We start from the raw sequence: 16,798 nt of genomic DNA on the forward strand, positions 1-16,798 counted from the left end.
ATGTATACTGTAAAGTTGAGAAGTGAAAATGTGTGAGAAATGCATAAACGGATTTTACATCACAGGAAAGACGATATGGAACTATATACCTACTTTTCAAGGAATTTCTTCTGTCTCCTCCTTTCCCTGTTCTGCTGTTCCCCTCTATTTCTCTTCCCGTTCCTGCATACTGCTCTGGTTTATTATCGGTCTGTATTCTGATAAGACTAATTCAAGATTTCAAGGGATGACGATGATACGGTTGTTGCCATATGTTGGAGATATTGAGATTGGGAATGAACCTATACGGATGAACGTCTTGATGAGGATGAACACTGAGCAAATCATCAAGATTCTAAGTGAATACAGTAATGATGACAGTCGAGTGAAAGTTGTCATTAAAGACGGTAAAGTCGTTGGGTTTAAGATTTTCAAGGATAAGGGTCGAGTTGAAATCATTAAGTGCAGTCTTACTGGGGAGAATGTAGGTAAAATATACCAGAGGATCCCCAATAGGGCGGAAGCTGTCAACCTGGGCCCGCTAGACTACCGTGTGAATCTGATCAATTATAAGGGGGAGAAGGATGTGGATCTGCGGAAGATTGAAGAATACAAAACCAAAGTCAGGATTATGGAGAAGGTCTGCGAGCAGGGGGCTGGAACCGAAGAGGGCATCAAATGCGACGGGGTGGATCTAAGAGAGTTCCCTGCTTGGATTGTTGAGCAGATGGAGGTGACGAAGGGGGTTATTGACTGGCGATATGCCAAGTTAGTGAAGAGTTTTGGAGATGGGAGGTACAAGAAACGGTTATATATTGAAGGTTATAGGCCTCACGATTCGCAGATGATGTTGTACACCGGTGGAGTAGATGATATACTGACGAGGCCAAAGGTGTACAAGGGTGGCGTGGAGAAAGCCAGAAAGTATGTAAGCCGGTACCAGAAGGTGTATCCGATATACTACCGGTTGTACGACAAGATACGGCGGGACCCCCTGGGGACGACTGATCAAATCAACAATGATCTCAAGAGGTTGATTGAGATGCACAATGAACTAGAGGAACTACGACATCAACTGGAGGTCAACCAGCAAGCAAACAAGTAAATAATCGTCTAATAAATAGTTTAAGAAATAAATAGAATGAAATATAAAACTATAACCTAGATTGAGTAGCATGTGTAGTTAGGGAGTGAATTTTTGGATAGTACCTGTCAAACCATAAACTACAATTGTGATATAACGGAGGGGACCGATTATAGCAATTTTCTGTCGACGAATTGCTTGTACAAGGCATCACCCAACATACCAGGAGAAGGAACAACTTCAACGTCAGCAGCAGTGAGGGCTTCAATCTTGGATTGCGCAGTACCCTTACCTCCTGAGATCAATGCACCGGCATGTCCCATTCTTCTACCTGGAGGAGCAGTGACACCTGCAATGAAGGACACGACTGGTTTAGGAACCTCTCTGGTCAAGTTGTACTGCTTCAAAAAATCTGCAGCCTCCTCTTCGGCGGAACCACCAATTTCACCAATCATGATGATACCTTCTGTTTCCGGATCGTTCAAAAACAAAGTGAGGGCATCGATAAAGTTAGTACCAGGACACGGATCACCGCCCATTCCGATAACCAAGGTCTGGCCTAGACCAACCTTTGTAGTTTGGTTGACTGCCTCGTAAGTGAGAGTACCCGATCTGGAGACGATACCGATTTTTCCCCTCTTGTGAATGGATTGGGGCATAATACCAATTTTGCATTGCTCTGGAGCAATAATACCAGGACAGTTTGGACCAACCATTCTTGTCTTGGACTGGGTCTTCAACATCTGGGAGATTCTTAACATGTCCTGCTGAGGAATGCCCTCAGTGATACAGACAACAAGAGGTAGTTCGGCTTCAATGGCCTCCTCAATTGCAGATGCGGCAATTGGCGGTGGAACAAAGATACCAGAGGCAGTGGCGCCAGTCTCCTTAATGGCCTCTGCAACAGTGGCAAAGACAGGCCTCTCCAAATGGAGTTGACCCGCCTTCTTTGGATTGGTACCTCCAACAACATTGGTGCCATAGTCAATCGCCTGTTGCGCATGGAAAGTTGCTTGTCTACCGGTGAACCCCTGGTACATCACCTTGGTGTCCTTGGTGATTTTGAGATTAGGAATGGTGTCGGCATAGCTTCTTAGTTGGCGTGCACTGTGGAATGATCTTCTAAACATTATGTGTTTGACTAATACGGTATATGACGAAACGATGTGACGTGGTGCTGTACGGTATCTGGGGAATATGGGGTAACACAACAACAACAAATTCTAATGTATTGTATTGTATTGTAACGTAACCTAATGTAGTGACGTGTCGGTGTTTGATCAAACAGTTTACTGAACTCTATAAGATAAACAGATTTCCAAATGCTGACAACTGTTGTAACTCCACCTTCTTCTTCTTCTTCTTCTCCTCCACCATCGCCACGGCCTCCTTCGCCTCCACACGAGGCTCCTCATATACCTCGCCCCCACACGCTCCATTTGCCCCCGGACTCGCCCAATGCAGCCCGCTCACGCAAACCTCGCACCATTTCCCTCGCGCCCATCCCGCTCCACCCGGCCGGACACCTTTTCTCCGGTCACCGCTCTCAAAGAAGCGCCCGCCCGCCGAGCCGTTCCCAGTGACGAGCGCTGATCCAGCCAGCATTCGAACTCAAACCACCACCACCACTACCGCTATTGTGTCCACCATTCCCGCCCGTGCTACCGTTACCATTACTGTTACCATTACCAGTATTACCACCCACCATCCGTGCAAACACACTTCCACCTTTCCAAGCTACACATCCAGTAGCAGTTGATGCTCCATTGCTGTTACCACATACTACATCTACATCAACTCCAACTCCACCAATGCTACTACTACTACCATTGTTACCAACTGTTGCATCATAATTATCACTACTCTCTCCGCGTACTGACTCCTCCTCAGAATTACCACTAGCAACTGCAAGTGCAGCATCTACTTGTTCGTCACTTATAATAAGACGCCCTTTATTGATCTCCTTAGCACCCCCATTGTCACCCCCTTTTTCACCCGCCTTTTCACCTTCATTGTTATTCTTCTCCAACTCCTCCTGAAACGCACGTGCTACCTTCACCGCCCGCGCCAAACCTCGGCCGCCCAGTAACGCGCTTCGCGCTATATGAATCCGGTCAAGTAACATCATCTCAAACCCTTCTAAAGACGCCCCGCCACCAACTACTGCTATATTTCCAAAGTATTTATCCAGCTTCCCCTGGTCGCACCCGCCAGTAATTCCGGCAACTATTATACTCTCCAATATGGCAATCTCCAAGGGTGTAGTATTGAACAAGTTGGTCCTATTTTGTCCATTACGTTTATTATTACCAATGCTTTTACCATTTCCTATACCACCATTGCCAAACTTGTCAATTAACTCGTCAATATGGATATGAACATTGCCGTCCAGTAACTCACTAAGAAACAAAAGCTGCTCACGGGGCTCAAACTCACTAAATAGTACACCGGAACTCTCAATCAATTGTAATAGACTCCCCTTGTCATTGAGATTCTCATACCCACTGTAATCGCCTCCAATAGTACCTCCTACAACCCTCTCACCGAAAATAGCAGGATAAAACATCCCCATCGGTGCTAGAATGTTCTCGTCAAATATCTTGAATTGGTACCGCTTGAACTTCTTGTTGCTCTCAAATATATTGAAATTTCCAACTTGTATAACCCCAGTTTTGGAATCGTCAAATGTCCCATGCTCTAAAAACAAACTCTCTAATAATTTCATGTCCTTCATTTTCCGGAAATCAACCTTAATTAAGGGGAATTGCTGCTCAACTAACATCTTCCCCCAAACAGCAATCACGTCCTTCATACCATAGTCTAATATAACTCTCGAATCCTCAACAACTATACCTTCATCAATACAATTGATATGTATGCTCGAATACCCAACATCAACCAAACACCCACTACTCATGCCTAACCCATATGAGATACTGACACCTTCTTGGATAATGTTGATGTACTTGAATCCAAATCGATTGAACATCAAATCAATCATTCTCTCAACATATTCCTTGTTACTTAACGATGGTACAACCAATACTAAGTTGAACCTCTCAAACTCTTTCCGTTGCACCATCTTGAACTTCTTCTTCATGATAAACTTCAATAATCTCTCAATATCATCCAAATTCTCCTCAACGTTCTTATATTCACCATAGTTGAACCCCATCTCAACCTTGTTCTGCGAATCCTTTTTAAATGAAAACGGTTGCCTAATTGTCCACTCGCTTTCGTCATTCAACCGGAAAATCTCGTCCCCTACAACATAGTCACGCCCTTTCTCAATCAATTTCTTGGCCTTGATAAACATGTTCTTGTGCTCCTCATCTCCAACATCTTCAAGTTGGATGTCTTCATGCTGTTGCTTCCGGTTGAAATTGAAACACGCCTCATGACAGTTGGGTAAGATCTTTCTCTTGTAATACTTCATTCTCTCCTTGTAGCTCTTGTAAATGGGCTTCTTCAACTTCTCAAACTTCTCATGGTCCACTAATTGGTAGTGTCGATCATTGACACTGTCGCCGCCTTCTCCAACCAGTTCTCTCTCTGGAACTAGCCCCGTGACATCGTACTTATCCGTCCCGTTGCCCACATCACCCCGCGGGCCTGTACCGCCTCTCTTGGCATATCCAATGTAGTTGGGGATAATAAGCGGATCAACGTCCTTGGCAAACCCAATCTTGATTCCATGGCTCCCCGGATGCAACACTAGCGTGTCGTTTTCTTCTCCAGGAGCATCGCCGTCCTTCTCCTTGCCATTGTCCACGCTCTTCTCTTCAACGCCGGCTCCCTTGTCATTGTCTATGTTCTTCTCTTCAACGCCGGCTTCCTTGTCATTGTCAACGTTCTTCTCCTCAATTTTGTGTTCCCTGTCCTCTCTCATCATTATGTAATTTTCGTCCTTCTTCAAATACTCAGTATAGTAGTTCTTCTGGTTGATTAGCAGAACCTGTGGTATGGTGGCAAACGGCAGGTTGTTCTCGTTCTCCGTCCGCCGAATACCTTGTTCATCAAGGATGTTTTGCATCTTCTCATTGGCACGTTGTCTCTCTTGTCTTCTCTTCAATAACACATTGGGATCCGTCGTAAACGCCCCGCCTCTCTTTGGTGGCATCTTGCTGGTGTTCTATATACAAAGGACTCAGGTATAAACAATGAAGAAGGGGGAAAAAAAAATCAAAGTTGTATTACACTAAAGTTCTGCTACACCAACTTGCTAATTTCCATTGCCTATTCTCAACCAGAGAAAATCAAGCTTTTTTTTTTTCTTTTTTTTTGCAAACACTATTCACTCATTTATTCACAAACTGACAGGCTCTTTATTACAACATTATACAAACTAAGAAACGCGAATTGGAATTCCAAATTTGGTCAACTTTCAACGAGTCTCATGAAGAATTCCCCCAAATATCTCCATCGGGACACACAACACATGGACAGACACATCAAGGAGAACATCATGCTCAGGATAAGTATAATGGTTGTCATGACAATGTATGTTGCAAATACAACCAAAGTGATGACCATCCATAGCGTGTCTGGAAGATTTGGTATTTCTGTTTTAATTATTATTGCAAATTTGTTAATAAGAGAATGCGGATCAATGAAGCTGTAGTTACCCTTATTGACAGTATCGACAAAGTCAAATATATCTTTGAAAAAATCTCTACTGAATGAGCTAATCAGAACCAACGACAATACCAACCAGTAAACTCCCAGTAGAAACAACGTGACTATTATCAATCCAATGACTTCAAACCATAATGGTCGCCGCACGTGTTCTATATTCCCCATGGCTGCATCCCTATGGAAATCCTCATTGTCGCTATTGTAGTTGTTATTGTAGTTGTTGTTCCCCTCATGTTCAATAATAACGGCTCTTGCATCTCGCAAATTGTCTATTCGAAATCGAACCCCGTTACGGCCGCCACCGTCACTGTCATCGCCATCGCCACGGCCCCCGCCAGCTTCCACAATCTCATTGGCAAGCTCGATCAACTCGTCCACCTCAAGTTCAGGTATACCAACGGTATCCCTAGACATCTTCACCCATTACTCCCCCAATGCTGGTCAATTACAAGAAAATGCCTACATTAACAACTCGTTAGTAATGCATGTGAAAATCGTCTCTAGTGTTTTCCACTATAAGCGCCCCAATGAGGGCTCATCCTTCTTAGAAACGCGTACAGGGACAGTGCTACCCCCCCCTCTTCATTCCTGTCATTGAGCCACTTGACCATCCTATAAAGAGAGATACCATAGAGACAAACCGGTTCACTCCAACTTATAAACAGCCATGCCAATTACAGACTTGCCATACGAAGTACAGACAATCCTGCTCTCGTACTTGAACACATCCACCCTCCTCTCCTTACGCAACTCTTGTACATTTTATCGCCGCTTGCCACTACGGGTGTCTGCTATAACAGTCTTTCTAAACACAACAGAGACACCCATAGTGTCCCGTATCCAAAATAACATTCTTATCACCTCCTTCTATACCTACAGACGTTTCCACAGTCAACTCCTCCTAGAGGAGACCCTCATCGATACACTCACCCGTATCTGTATCCCCACAGTAGTTGTCTATGACGCCGGCGTCTGCTACCACCCTTCGATGCCACACCCACACGCCCTCTTTGCGTCTCCTCCAACATCCACTGCCAACGGTAGAATTAGCAGAAGTAGAAGTAGTAGTAGTACAGTTGCCACTATATAGAGAAGAGTTGTCTAACAAGCATAATAACCGTTACAGAGAAGTGCTCTCCTCTTGTCTTGCTCCACTCCCCTCCACCCCCCCTACTACCACTTAATTCAAGCTGAGCCTCAATTGTGTAAGTGTATACACTTACACAACTCGACGCACCGACGCGTCGACAACGGCTCTCCAAGTTTCTCTCTCTTTTTCTTCTCTTCATTAAAAATTTAAGAAACGCCCGTACACCAAGACCAAAATTGAATTTGGATACTAAAGATTTTTCTCCCTTGCGCCCCGTCGCATCTTCGCTTCTTTTCATTGGCACTCACTGTAAAGAGGCTCTCACTTTATTCTCTATGGGGATTGCGTCTCCAGTGCGGTTGCGTGTAAAGTATAGGGGGAACTGTTGAAAAGGTTGTCGTTGGACAACATGCACCCTACAGACATTGCATAATTACACATACACACACACACACACACATATACACTTGCATCGTCATGTCTGGAGGCCCTGTTCCTGTCTGGAAGAAGTACACTACCGGCTCCACCGGTATCTGGGAAACGTTTAGAAAATGGGCAACTTTGGTTCCAAATAGATCCACCGGTAACCCATACGTGCCATACTACAGAGTCCCTTCTCCATCGAGCAACAAACACGTCTATAAAGACCCTAGAACCTTGCCTGCTAGCGATATCCAGGGGAACCTGTATTTGGCAAGAGACCATAGAAGAAACCATCCTGCAATTTCCACCTTTGACCAATCCAAAATTGGCGGCTTGTTGAAGCTCGGTAATAAGACCAACTCCAGGTTGCCAAAGGGCGACGAGGGTGTCAAGCAGCTATCCACACTGCAGAGCGAGCCTGTCCAGCTCGTGGACGTGCTCAAGTCCTCCAACAAGAGCATCATTAACGGCGAAGTGTTGGGCAAGTTTGGCGAGCCAATAATTGCCCCAAACCTTAACAAGAAGTTCTCTGTGAAAATCATCCACGAGGAAGAACATGGTATGTATAGTGACGACTACCCAGTGAGAATCTTCAAGTCCACCGCTTGATTGACCTCCTTCATCGCTAGCCTTCGTCTCGTCTCTTCTATTCATATATATTTTTTATATCTCCATCTATACGTTTATTTATTATTCAATTGATTCATTATAAAGTCAGAATATCGTATATGTCAATACATACGTACATATATATATATATATAGTTATATAATCACCTCTAACATTCTCTCGCCGCAAAGGACTCAATCATACCCTCTGGTGTCTCATCATACTCAACACATTCAACATCTCCGTGCGCATTGATAAACGTGTTGGCTTGCACTAGCTGCTTTCTAGGTAACTTCTTCTTCAAAATAATGTCCCTAAATTTCAGCAACTCTGGCGGAATCGTGGTCTGTTCCTTGAAGAACGCACTACCGCTAATAACATCACCACTACATTTGTAAACGTGTAGCTTCCTCAAAAACTCACCAATCGACTCTTGTCCAACTCTTTCAATCTTACTTCTATCAACAACCATCTCCAAATCACTATAATCGGCATTCTTATATCTTAGTTCAACTAATCCTTCACCTGCATCCAAATAGTTCTTGAAAATTGCATATCTTGCTTGGCAGTGAGGTTGCCCCCATTTACCATGCTTTGGATCATAGTACTCCATCGCTAATAAACCTGCTCGACACATGGATATGTACATGATGTAAATGATATCATCCTGCTCCTGCTTGGTCTTATAACCGAAAATCTCCAAGAGCTTCCTATTCGTACCTAAAAACATAGCAACAGATTCAGCTCTACATTCCTCATACGCACCCGCTAAGGACCCAAATTTGGATCCCCATGTCTCGCCTTTCTTATAGTATGTTTTGATTGGTAGACCGTCTAATCCAGTCGGAGGATTCTCAATATCAAAGTTGAATTTACCATCATCCAATTCCATCATTAACTTTCCCGTTCCATGACCTAATAGTTCATGAATACCAACTTGAACTTCAAAGGCTTCAACCCTATATTTCTCGTACAATTCTTGTACATCATTAGATATAAAAGAAATTGGCTCCTTACTTGACTTTGCACTTAAAACATTCCCTAATGAAACATTCTTAAACCCAATGTTGATTCTAATCTTATCGTAATTTGGAATATTGATACCAGCTGGAACACCAGATCCAGCAAAAGTTAAAACTTCCAAACTGGTAAAATCAGGTGGCGTGAATACATCTTTCTCAAATTCACCGTCCCATGGTAAATCATTAATGAATTCCTTGGCATTGTTAACTAACTCACCAAATTTTGCAGTCCTCTCCTTATTGACCATGGCAACCAAACATTCCCATTCACCTTTAGTACCTAAATAGTCCCTGTAAGTTTCAATGAACCCAATGTTGGTTTCGACAGCTGGCTCGAGATCCTTGACCCATTCGATTTGTGAGTTATAATGGGCCTTCATTGAACCATTCATAAAAGAGGTGATGTAATTCTCAAGCATCCTTGACTGTGTTTCATTGGCGGCATACTCCCTTGCCTTGATTAAGTTCTCGACAATCTTGATGAATTCATTGGAGTGGTCACCAAATTGGAATTTTAATGTTGCACTTCTACCATCAGAAATATCAAATTCAATTGTGTCAGGATAATACCCAGTGGTGTTTGATTTAAATGCACTTGCAACATGAACAATAAAGTTTGTCTCATCAACTTTAGAAACTCTCACATTCTCAGGCATAATGTCATGTTTTGCTAATGCAGAATCAATCGCCTCACCTTCAATTTTAGTGACAACGTTCAAATAATAACCTGAAACGTGTCCATCTTCTGGAGATCCCAACATTGCAATCTTATCGTCAAGGGAAAATATTGGGTCCTTGACCTTACTGAATCTTTCAGTAATTTCCTTGTCGTTAATATCGTCAATGATTAATTGAAATTCTTCGGCAGTTAATCTTGGAATAAATTTGGAATCTCCAAAGGACTTGTAATTACCCAAGTTAGACAGAACTTGAGAAGCATACTCCAGATATTTGGTGATGATACATTCGTCGATGTTCTTCAATTTCTTGTAGTCTCCATCGATTTTCTTGTGGATCGCAATGATTAAATCGAAAATACCTTCACTCTCTGGTGAAACAGACCTTAGTACAGCCCTAGACCCCCAGTGTCCCGCCTTGGAGAAGTAATGCGCATACAATTTCTCCCTGTTGGTCAATTGATTGAAGTATTTAGTTGCAGATAGTCTAGCAATCGGTGCCTCTTTATCGGCATAGTATTGGGTAACGTCGATTGTTGATGAAGTTGCCATTTTCCTACTCAAGATCTTGCCCAATTGTTTATTCAGTAATCTATATGAAGAAGATAACATACAGGAATTGAGCCAATTCTATCTTCCAAAGTGTGTCGATACGATCGAAAGGGTGTTCAAGTGTCATATTTATACCTCAAGTGGATAGGAGAAATAAAGTCACCTTGCGATGACACGGCACCAATTTCACGCTTACTTTCTCGCCACCTGGGTTGTCTTTATTGGTTTGATAAAGTGCATGATTTTGGACTTATTACTAAGAGGCGGCAAACTACGTCTGTTAAACTACAAATGGAGAGGCACCCGCAGAACAAGGTACAGGATGGTATTTACGACAAGATAGTTGTTAATCTGAAAGAACTTAACGGTAATGTTGCCAAGATGAATGCACTGCTAGCCGACACAAACAAAATCAACGAAACCGCCGTTCTTGTAGGTGGTCTCAACGCTGCGTATTTGGAGAGTGTGTCCTTCCAGATGGATATGCAACGTAATGCTGGGAAATGATACCGCTTTTAGTGGTAACTGACAAGGATATGAAGTCTTGTGTTTATTGTTACTGTTGGGATTGCTATTTCACTTTTGGTTTTCTGTTTTTCCTTTAAAAAATACCTATTTATCCTTTATATATAAAAACTTTTTGACTGATAGAGAGAGAGAGAGAGTAATGTATAAGTTTAAAAGCTAATGAAATTATATACAATTGTTTTTGATGATTATTTTGGAAGCATGTTGAACCGCTTCTTCAAAGTGATTCTCTGTCTTGAGAACTTGTCATCAGGAGAAAATCTTGCAGGGTGTGCAGATTTGGTGATTTCGCCGGACTCAGTGACCTTCTTCAATGTGTAGATTCTCTTTCCGTCTGGACCAAGGGTGTACATTAGATGCATGGCTGCTGATGGAGGGTTATTCTCTTGTACTTGCACTAGAATATGGCAATACGAACCAGCTGTCGGTGGAATGTCAAGTTGGGAAAAAAATTTTTTTTTCCCTTTTTTCTTCTCAGGATATTTCATGTGGTGGAGAATGAGGAAATGGCAATTTCGAGAAATGACAATAGTAGTGACAATCTATAATCTGAGGAACAATCCCAGATTGATAATCTTAGAAGCTGCTTAAAACAGGGTCTGGCTTTATAGGGTAGAAGAAACAAGAGCCACCTACGCTTGAGAGATGTCCGATATCTTTGCAGACTTACTGAAGAATGAGAAAGGGTCTAGTAAACCAGAGAATTCAATGTCTCTCAATGAGAGACTCAATGCATCTAGATCTTCTACTCCACAAAACCAAAATGGCCTGGATCTTGATTTCCTGGACAGCTATATGAATGACAGTAAGCAACGACAGGCCACTAATTCGGGAAGCTGTAACGGAGGAAGTGCTGGAGTGCAGATGAAGGAAGACAATGACGATGACCTGTTTGGGTTGGGATCAATGAAACCTTTGGTATCTCAATCAATTCCACAGCAGACTGCACCGACCAGCAAATCGGTGTGTCCAGAAGTCGACCTTTTCGAGGACTTCTTTGGACAAACTGTCAAAAGTGATGCGCCAATGCCGAAGGAGCAATCAAAAAAAATGTCTGATACTCCAAGGGAAACACCACATGCTTCACCTTCACAACAATCTTTGAGAGACTCCGCTTTGGCTGAGTTGGTGGATATGGGGTTCTCCCTTGAAAGGGCAAATGCTGCTTTAGATTCGACCAATAGTGGTCACGATTTGGACTCGGCTATTAACTATTTGATGAATGAAGCAAACAATAAGAACAGAGCAACTGATTGGTCCAATAGCAGGCAGCCAAATGACGATATAGGAGATATAGTCAACGATTTATCATCACAGCTCATGTCTACTGCCTCTTTTCTTTTCAACTCGGGGAAGAAAAAATTACAGGAAGGCGTAGAGATGTACAGGAAACAGAAAATTCAAAGTAATGGCGGGAAACCGTTATGGATGAAAAATCAAGAGCAATATAGATCGGATCCAAGGACCGCCACAATTGGCTTTGAAGATGGCTTTGAAGATGACTTTGATGATGAGGTTATTAGAAAATTAGTGAATAAACAGAGGGAAGGAGAGCAGAAGTTGAAAAGTCAAAGAGAAACTAACAAAGTATCTAGGGAAAATACCTTAGCAGCTTCATCCTTTACACAAGATTCTGATATTTATGTCTCGTCTTCACGTCACAGGCGCAATAAGATCCCGACATCTACACAAACATCAACTTCAACGCCGCCATTGGAAGTGAAATCGAAACAGACTGCACCAGTTTCTGATACGCCATCATTGATAGACACATCAACTGCGCCGCAATCGGCGTTTGAAACATCACCTTTAAATTCTGCACAGTCGATGGAGTATATGCATGCTAAAAAGAAAGCAGAGGAAATGTTCAAAGCAGGAGACTATACGTCTGCATTGGAATATTATAATTCTGGGAGCAATGTTATTCCTTTGGATCATCCATACCAAATAATCCTGCATTCAAATATCGCTTTAACATATTCGAAACTAGGTAATCCAAAGGATCAACTGGCAAGTACAGATAGAGGTCTAGAGCTAATCAAGAAATTGACGAATGGCTCAAGCGTGTCATCCCTGGCTCAGTTTAACATTGAAAATACAAATTTGAGGAAATTGTGGATCAAATTAATGGTGAAACGTGCAGAATCCCTGGAAAATCTTGAAAAATGGAGCGAAGCCAAGTTGGTCTATGAAACATTAATAGGTCACGGTGAAGGTTCGAAGCCTGTTATGGATGGTAAAAATAGATGTAATAAAGTTTTAAATCCTGTTAGATCAAGGCCCAAACCTATAGTTCCAAAGAGTTCCAAACACACAGCTAAAGACAATGAGAAACTAAAACGTGTCCAAGACATGAATAAACAAAAGGTCCAGGAAGACGAGCAGAAATTTAAGTTGCATGATCATATCGAGGAACAGTTGAATTCTTGGAGAGCGGGTAATAAGGATAATATTAGAGCTTTGATTTGTAGCTTGGATAAAATCTTATGGCCGGAACTTAATTGGAAACCGGTTCAACTGACTGACCTAGTGATGGATAAAAAAGTTAAGATTTTCTACATGAAAGCAGTTGCAAAAACACATCCTGATAAGGTTCCTTCAACTGAAACCATTGAGCATAAAATGATGGCAAATGGAGTGTTTATCACGTTAAATGAAGCATGGGAAATCTTCAAGGCCGAGAAAGGAATGTAGTTTCATATATATATATATATATAGTTCATTCACAAGGATAATGTAGATACTATAGAATCTTTTCAAAAAGGGAAAAAGTTATAAAGAACCAGCCGACGACGGATAGGTACAATATGGGTGGCTACTATAAAGGTAAAATATGTGGAACAGGACCAAGTGGTGTGATACCATGAGGATTAATCGAGGGATGAGATTTGGTATAGTGAAATTTAATATGATCAAAGTTGGTTGTAGATTTGAATGCATCGTGATTCCAATAAAGGTTTCTCAGATACTGATGAATGTGTGGATAATCATGTCTAATCATTCTGATGTTACATTTAAAATGTTGGTGATAGACTGGATCAAATCTGACCAAAGTAGGGTATAACCTGATATCCGCTTCAGTGATGTGATTACCAAATAGATATTCTTTACTATTTTCATGTTTTTCCTTCAAAATATTCTCGAGTCTATCCAAGCTTTCAAAAACATTCTTAACTTCTCTTTCATATGGTTCTTGTTTAGTCGCAAACCCAGACTTGTAGACCCCATTGTTGATATCAGAGTACACCCATGCATTCATCTCTTCGATTTCTTTCCTGAATGCCTCTGGATAGATATCAATTTTTCTATACTCATCTGCAATCAAATCGTTAAATTCGGTGTTCAAAATACGAATTATTTCAGAGCTTTCATTATTAACAATAGTTTCTAATTCTTTGTCCCATAGTACGGGAACTGTGAATCTGCCTTCGTAACCTGGATTTGCTTTGAAATATAGTTCCTTAATCCTTTTAAAGCCATAGAATGGCTCGGAAGTAGAGCCCCGTGCCTCTGTTTTTTGTTCCTCTTCAGTTGCAAATCTCCAACCATTGTTATCCATATGCCAGTGAACAACGGAAACACCAATGATTCCAGTCAATCCCTTCAAAGCACGCGTTATCAATGTTCGATGTGCCCAAGGACATGCATAGGAAACGTATAAATGGTATCTATTTGCAGCTGGGATATGTGGTCCTTCTTTAGAGATGGTGTTTCGGAATGAGGAAGGTAATCTCTTGAATTCACCATTTTCGTTTGCAAACTTCTGGATAACAATCTTCCCGGTCATTGTGATTAGCGTATTAGTGTGGGCTGTTTGGGTGTGTAACAAAAGTAGTGAATAGAATTCAATATAAAAATAAAGGGAGGTGACATGGCCCTATTTATAAGTGGCATCAATTGTACAACTTAGTAATCCTTTTTTCCTGCCTTAGTAATATATGGCTTCTGATGACTAAAGAAATTAATTTTCTGTTTCCTTGCGTATTTTTTCTTTTTGCGTCTATTTAATACGAACAGTTATACACCTATTAGATATATTAGTTACTAGGATTAGACCTCGATGTAGCTATTTTGGCTTGACAATCGAAACTTCATATCTGTTTAATGCAGATTTAAGACTTTGAATTAGAGGTGCTAATAGTTGTTTTTTAATCTCCTTTTCCTTTTCGTCTTCAGAGTTATTGATTTGCGAATCAACCCTTTCTAGACATCTTCGTATAGAGAAGTAGTACTTACGTAGCTTGATCAAATCAGACTTGAAGTTAGGATCTGTAGCTGGGGTAGATTCTGCGGTTTTGTTAAACTGAGTCCAAAATAGTTTCAAAAACTCCATGGCAGCAGTGTGTGTCAATTTTACACTTTCAATTTTAGCTGTGTCTAAGCTTATATTAACTCCAAGATCATAATCAGAAGTATCTCTACTGAGCGTATTGTTTGTTGCATTTGTCGAAGCAGATGAGGAGGGTAAACCTAATAATTCTTTTAAATTGATATTCCACGATTGCTGTGACAATTTGGCGTTCTGTTTAACAAGATTATTGATATCTTTATACGCGTCATTTTGCCTCTTACCTTCCTTTTTCATGTTTCTGTAGACAGTAGTCAAATCAAATTCCGTTTGAAAAGTATTTTTCAATTCTATCATAATATCATCGTACTCACATGACTCAGGATTTAGATTAGATTGGTGTATTACCTTTTCAATCAAGTGTTTAGGAACAATATTAGAAGCAACATTAGAAGTCTGTGTATATTTAAGCTCGTTATACTCGTTGTGTTTGGCTTCGTCAAGATCGATTAGTTCTAACTCCTTAGAGAACTCTTGCTCCTTCAATTCACTTTTCTGCCCCTCAATATCCGCAATTAACCTCCTACTTAATCGGTTCATGGTTCTCAAAATACCAACTAGTTGCGGATCTTGATCATCTTTCATTGTTATATCAGGCTTGTTACCCCTTAACTGTGGATCATCTTCTCTATTACCTTCGATATCTAGTACCTTCGGGATAGGCCCTGTGTTTTCATTGAAAAATTTGACTTTCTTTCTTTTGATGATCTTTTCAGCGCCCTCTTTACGCTTCTTCGATATATCTGCCTTATCATCAGCTAATAATGCTTCCACAGTTTCAACCTCTTCGATTTCTTCTTCACCGTCATAATCTGGATCAAAATACAAATACTTATCCAATGTCACATCACCTCGATCATATAAATTAACTTTTTCACCTCTTAGTTTTCTGAATAACTTACTACTAAAAAACCTTGACCAAAATTCACCTTCAGACATTCTTGGAACATTATCATCAAATGCTTTTCGAACAATAGGGTATTGCTTGAAAATTTCATTGATTTTTTCTCTGGTAACATTAACGTTGACTTCGTTGTCAGATGAAGCAACTGGTTTGATAGTACTTAAAACGTTATATGGCCCTTTCTTTTGATTATTTTGAATGGCATACGCTCGCAAAAGATGTATTCTACTTTTCCAAAAATCTTCTGCTTCCATACCTTCATTTATCACAGCCTCTTTGAAAGTTTTCATAACTTTCAGGTTTTCCCTTAAAAACTTCTGTTGTAGCTTGAGGTTCTTTAGCAGTTCTTTGGTGTCAAGCATGTCTTCCATAAATTTAGCATTTGTTGCCTCGGCACCAGCTTCACTGAAATCTTTAGCAGTCTTAGTACCACCGCTGATCAACTTTCCAGCAGAAGATGCACCCGTACCATCACTTGCTATACTTGCTGTACCTGATATATCATTATTAGAGTCTTCCATTGAACTTTCCTTTGTCTTTTCCATTTCGATAGATGTTTTCTTTCTCGCAATTATCTGTTGAATGGAAACTTTAACATCATCCATAACCTTCCTACTGTTGAATCCAAATAGTAATTCTTTGCCATTCTCCAACCCAATCTTCAACATGAGCTTATCTGATGTAGCAGGCGTCGCCTTCAAATGACTAACGGTATTTAACTCTAATTCCACTAAATTAGTAGGTGCTGACGGATCTGCGCATCTCCAGATCATCATTGGTGGGAATGTATCTTCTGTTATTGTCAGCATTCCACCTCTTTTTTTATGATTTGCAAACCCCTGTATACGTGCCATATCTGTTCTTAATCGAATGGGTTTTGTCACTGATTTAGTCCAACTCTTTCATTGGTGTTGAAAAAAAGTTGAAGCCTTCAAGATATATTTGTA

The 16,798-nt window shown here is 41.0% G+C and overlaps 11 protein-coding genes across 11 annotated transcripts; 4 read left to right on the forward strand and 7 right to left on the reverse strand.

The window, feature by feature from the left end:
• Positions 1–28: 28 nt before the first annotated feature.
• C5L36_0B11130 (uncharacterized protein) lies at positions 29–1,084 on the forward strand (the record flags this gene model as incomplete). The annotated part of the gene is made up of 1 exon (XM_029465496.1): positions 29–1,084. One exon carries the CDS (start codon positions 29–31, stop codon positions 1,082–1,084), a length of 1,056 nt encoding a protein of 351 aa, XP_029321355.1.
• Positions 1,085–1,233: 149 nt separating this feature from the next.
• Positions 1,234–2,193, reverse strand: C5L36_0B11140 (uncharacterized protein; the record flags this gene model as incomplete). The annotated part of the gene is made up of 1 exon (XM_029465497.1): positions 1,234–2,193. The coding sequence occupies one exon, from the start codon at positions 2,191–2,193 to the stop codon at positions 1,234–1,236; it is 960 nt and encodes a 319-aa protein (XP_029321356.1).
• A 416-nt stretch (positions 2,194–2,609) lies between these two features.
• Positions 2,610–5,183, reverse strand: C5L36_0B11150 (uncharacterized protein; the record flags this gene model as incomplete). The annotated part of the gene is made up of 1 exon (XM_029465498.1): positions 2,610–5,183. The coding sequence occupies one exon, from the start codon at positions 5,181–5,183 to the stop codon at positions 2,610–2,612; it is 2,574 nt and encodes an 857-aa protein (XP_029321357.1).
• A 257-nt stretch (positions 5,184–5,440) lies between these two features.
• Positions 5,441–6,112, reverse strand: C5L36_0B11160 (uncharacterized protein; the record flags this gene model as incomplete). The annotated part of the gene is made up of 1 exon (XM_029465499.1): positions 5,441–6,112. One exon carries the CDS (start codon positions 6,110–6,112, stop codon positions 5,441–5,443), a length of 672 nt encoding a protein of 223 aa, XP_029321358.1.
• A 1,153-nt stretch (positions 6,113–7,265) lies between these two features.
• C5L36_0B11170 (uncharacterized protein) lies at positions 7,266–7,820 on the forward strand (the record flags this gene model as incomplete). Its single annotated transcript, XM_029465500.1, has 1 exon — positions 7,266–7,820. The coding sequence occupies one exon, from the start codon at positions 7,266–7,268 to the stop codon at positions 7,818–7,820; it is 555 nt and encodes a 184-aa protein (XP_029321359.1).
• Positions 7,821–7,989: 169 nt separating this feature from the next.
• On the reverse strand, positions 7,990–10,131 carry C5L36_0B11180 (uncharacterized protein; the record flags this gene model as incomplete). Its single annotated transcript, XM_029465501.1, has 1 exon — positions 7,990–10,131. One exon carries the CDS (start codon positions 10,129–10,131, stop codon positions 7,990–7,992), a length of 2,142 nt encoding a protein of 713 aa, XP_029321360.1.
• Positions 10,132–10,362: 231 nt separating this feature from the next.
• On the forward strand, positions 10,363–10,578 carry C5L36_0B11190 (uncharacterized protein; the record flags this gene model as incomplete). Its single annotated transcript, XM_029465502.1, has 1 exon — positions 10,363–10,578. The coding sequence occupies one exon, from the start codon at positions 10,363–10,365 to the stop codon at positions 10,576–10,578; it is 216 nt and encodes a 71-aa protein (XP_029321361.1).
• Positions 10,579–10,787: 209 nt separating this feature from the next.
• C5L36_0B11200 (uncharacterized protein) lies at positions 10,788–11,087 on the reverse strand (the record flags this gene model as incomplete). Its single annotated transcript, XM_029465503.1, has 1 exon — positions 10,788–11,087. One exon carries the CDS (start codon positions 11,085–11,087, stop codon positions 10,788–10,790), a length of 300 nt encoding a protein of 99 aa, XP_029321362.1.
• Positions 11,088–11,244: 157 nt separating this feature from the next.
• C5L36_0B11210 (uncharacterized protein) lies at positions 11,245–13,293 on the forward strand (the record flags this gene model as incomplete). Its single annotated transcript, XM_029465504.1, has 1 exon — positions 11,245–13,293. One exon carries the CDS (start codon positions 11,245–11,247, stop codon positions 13,291–13,293), a length of 2,049 nt encoding a protein of 682 aa, XP_029321363.1.
• Positions 13,294–13,417: 124 nt separating this feature from the next.
• Positions 13,418–14,386, reverse strand: C5L36_0B11220 (uncharacterized protein; the record flags this gene model as incomplete). Its single annotated transcript, XM_029465505.1, has 1 exon — positions 13,418–14,386. One exon carries the CDS (start codon positions 14,384–14,386, stop codon positions 13,418–13,420), a length of 969 nt encoding a protein of 322 aa, XP_029321364.1.
• Positions 14,387–14,665: 279 nt separating this feature from the next.
• On the reverse strand, positions 14,666–16,705 carry C5L36_0B11230 (uncharacterized protein; the record flags this gene model as incomplete). Its single annotated transcript, XM_029465506.1, has 1 exon — positions 14,666–16,705. One exon carries the CDS (start codon positions 16,703–16,705, stop codon positions 14,666–14,668), a length of 2,040 nt encoding a protein of 679 aa, XP_029321365.1.
• Between the last annotated feature and the right edge of the window lie 93 nt (positions 16,706–16,798).

Source organism: Pichia kudriavzevii, chromosome 2, assembly GCF_003054445.1.
Source record: "Pichia kudriavzevii chromosome 2, complete sequence".
NCBI classification, from domain to species: domain Eukaryota; kingdom Fungi; phylum Ascomycota; class Pichiomycetes; order Pichiales; family Pichiaceae; genus Pichia; species Pichia kudriavzevii.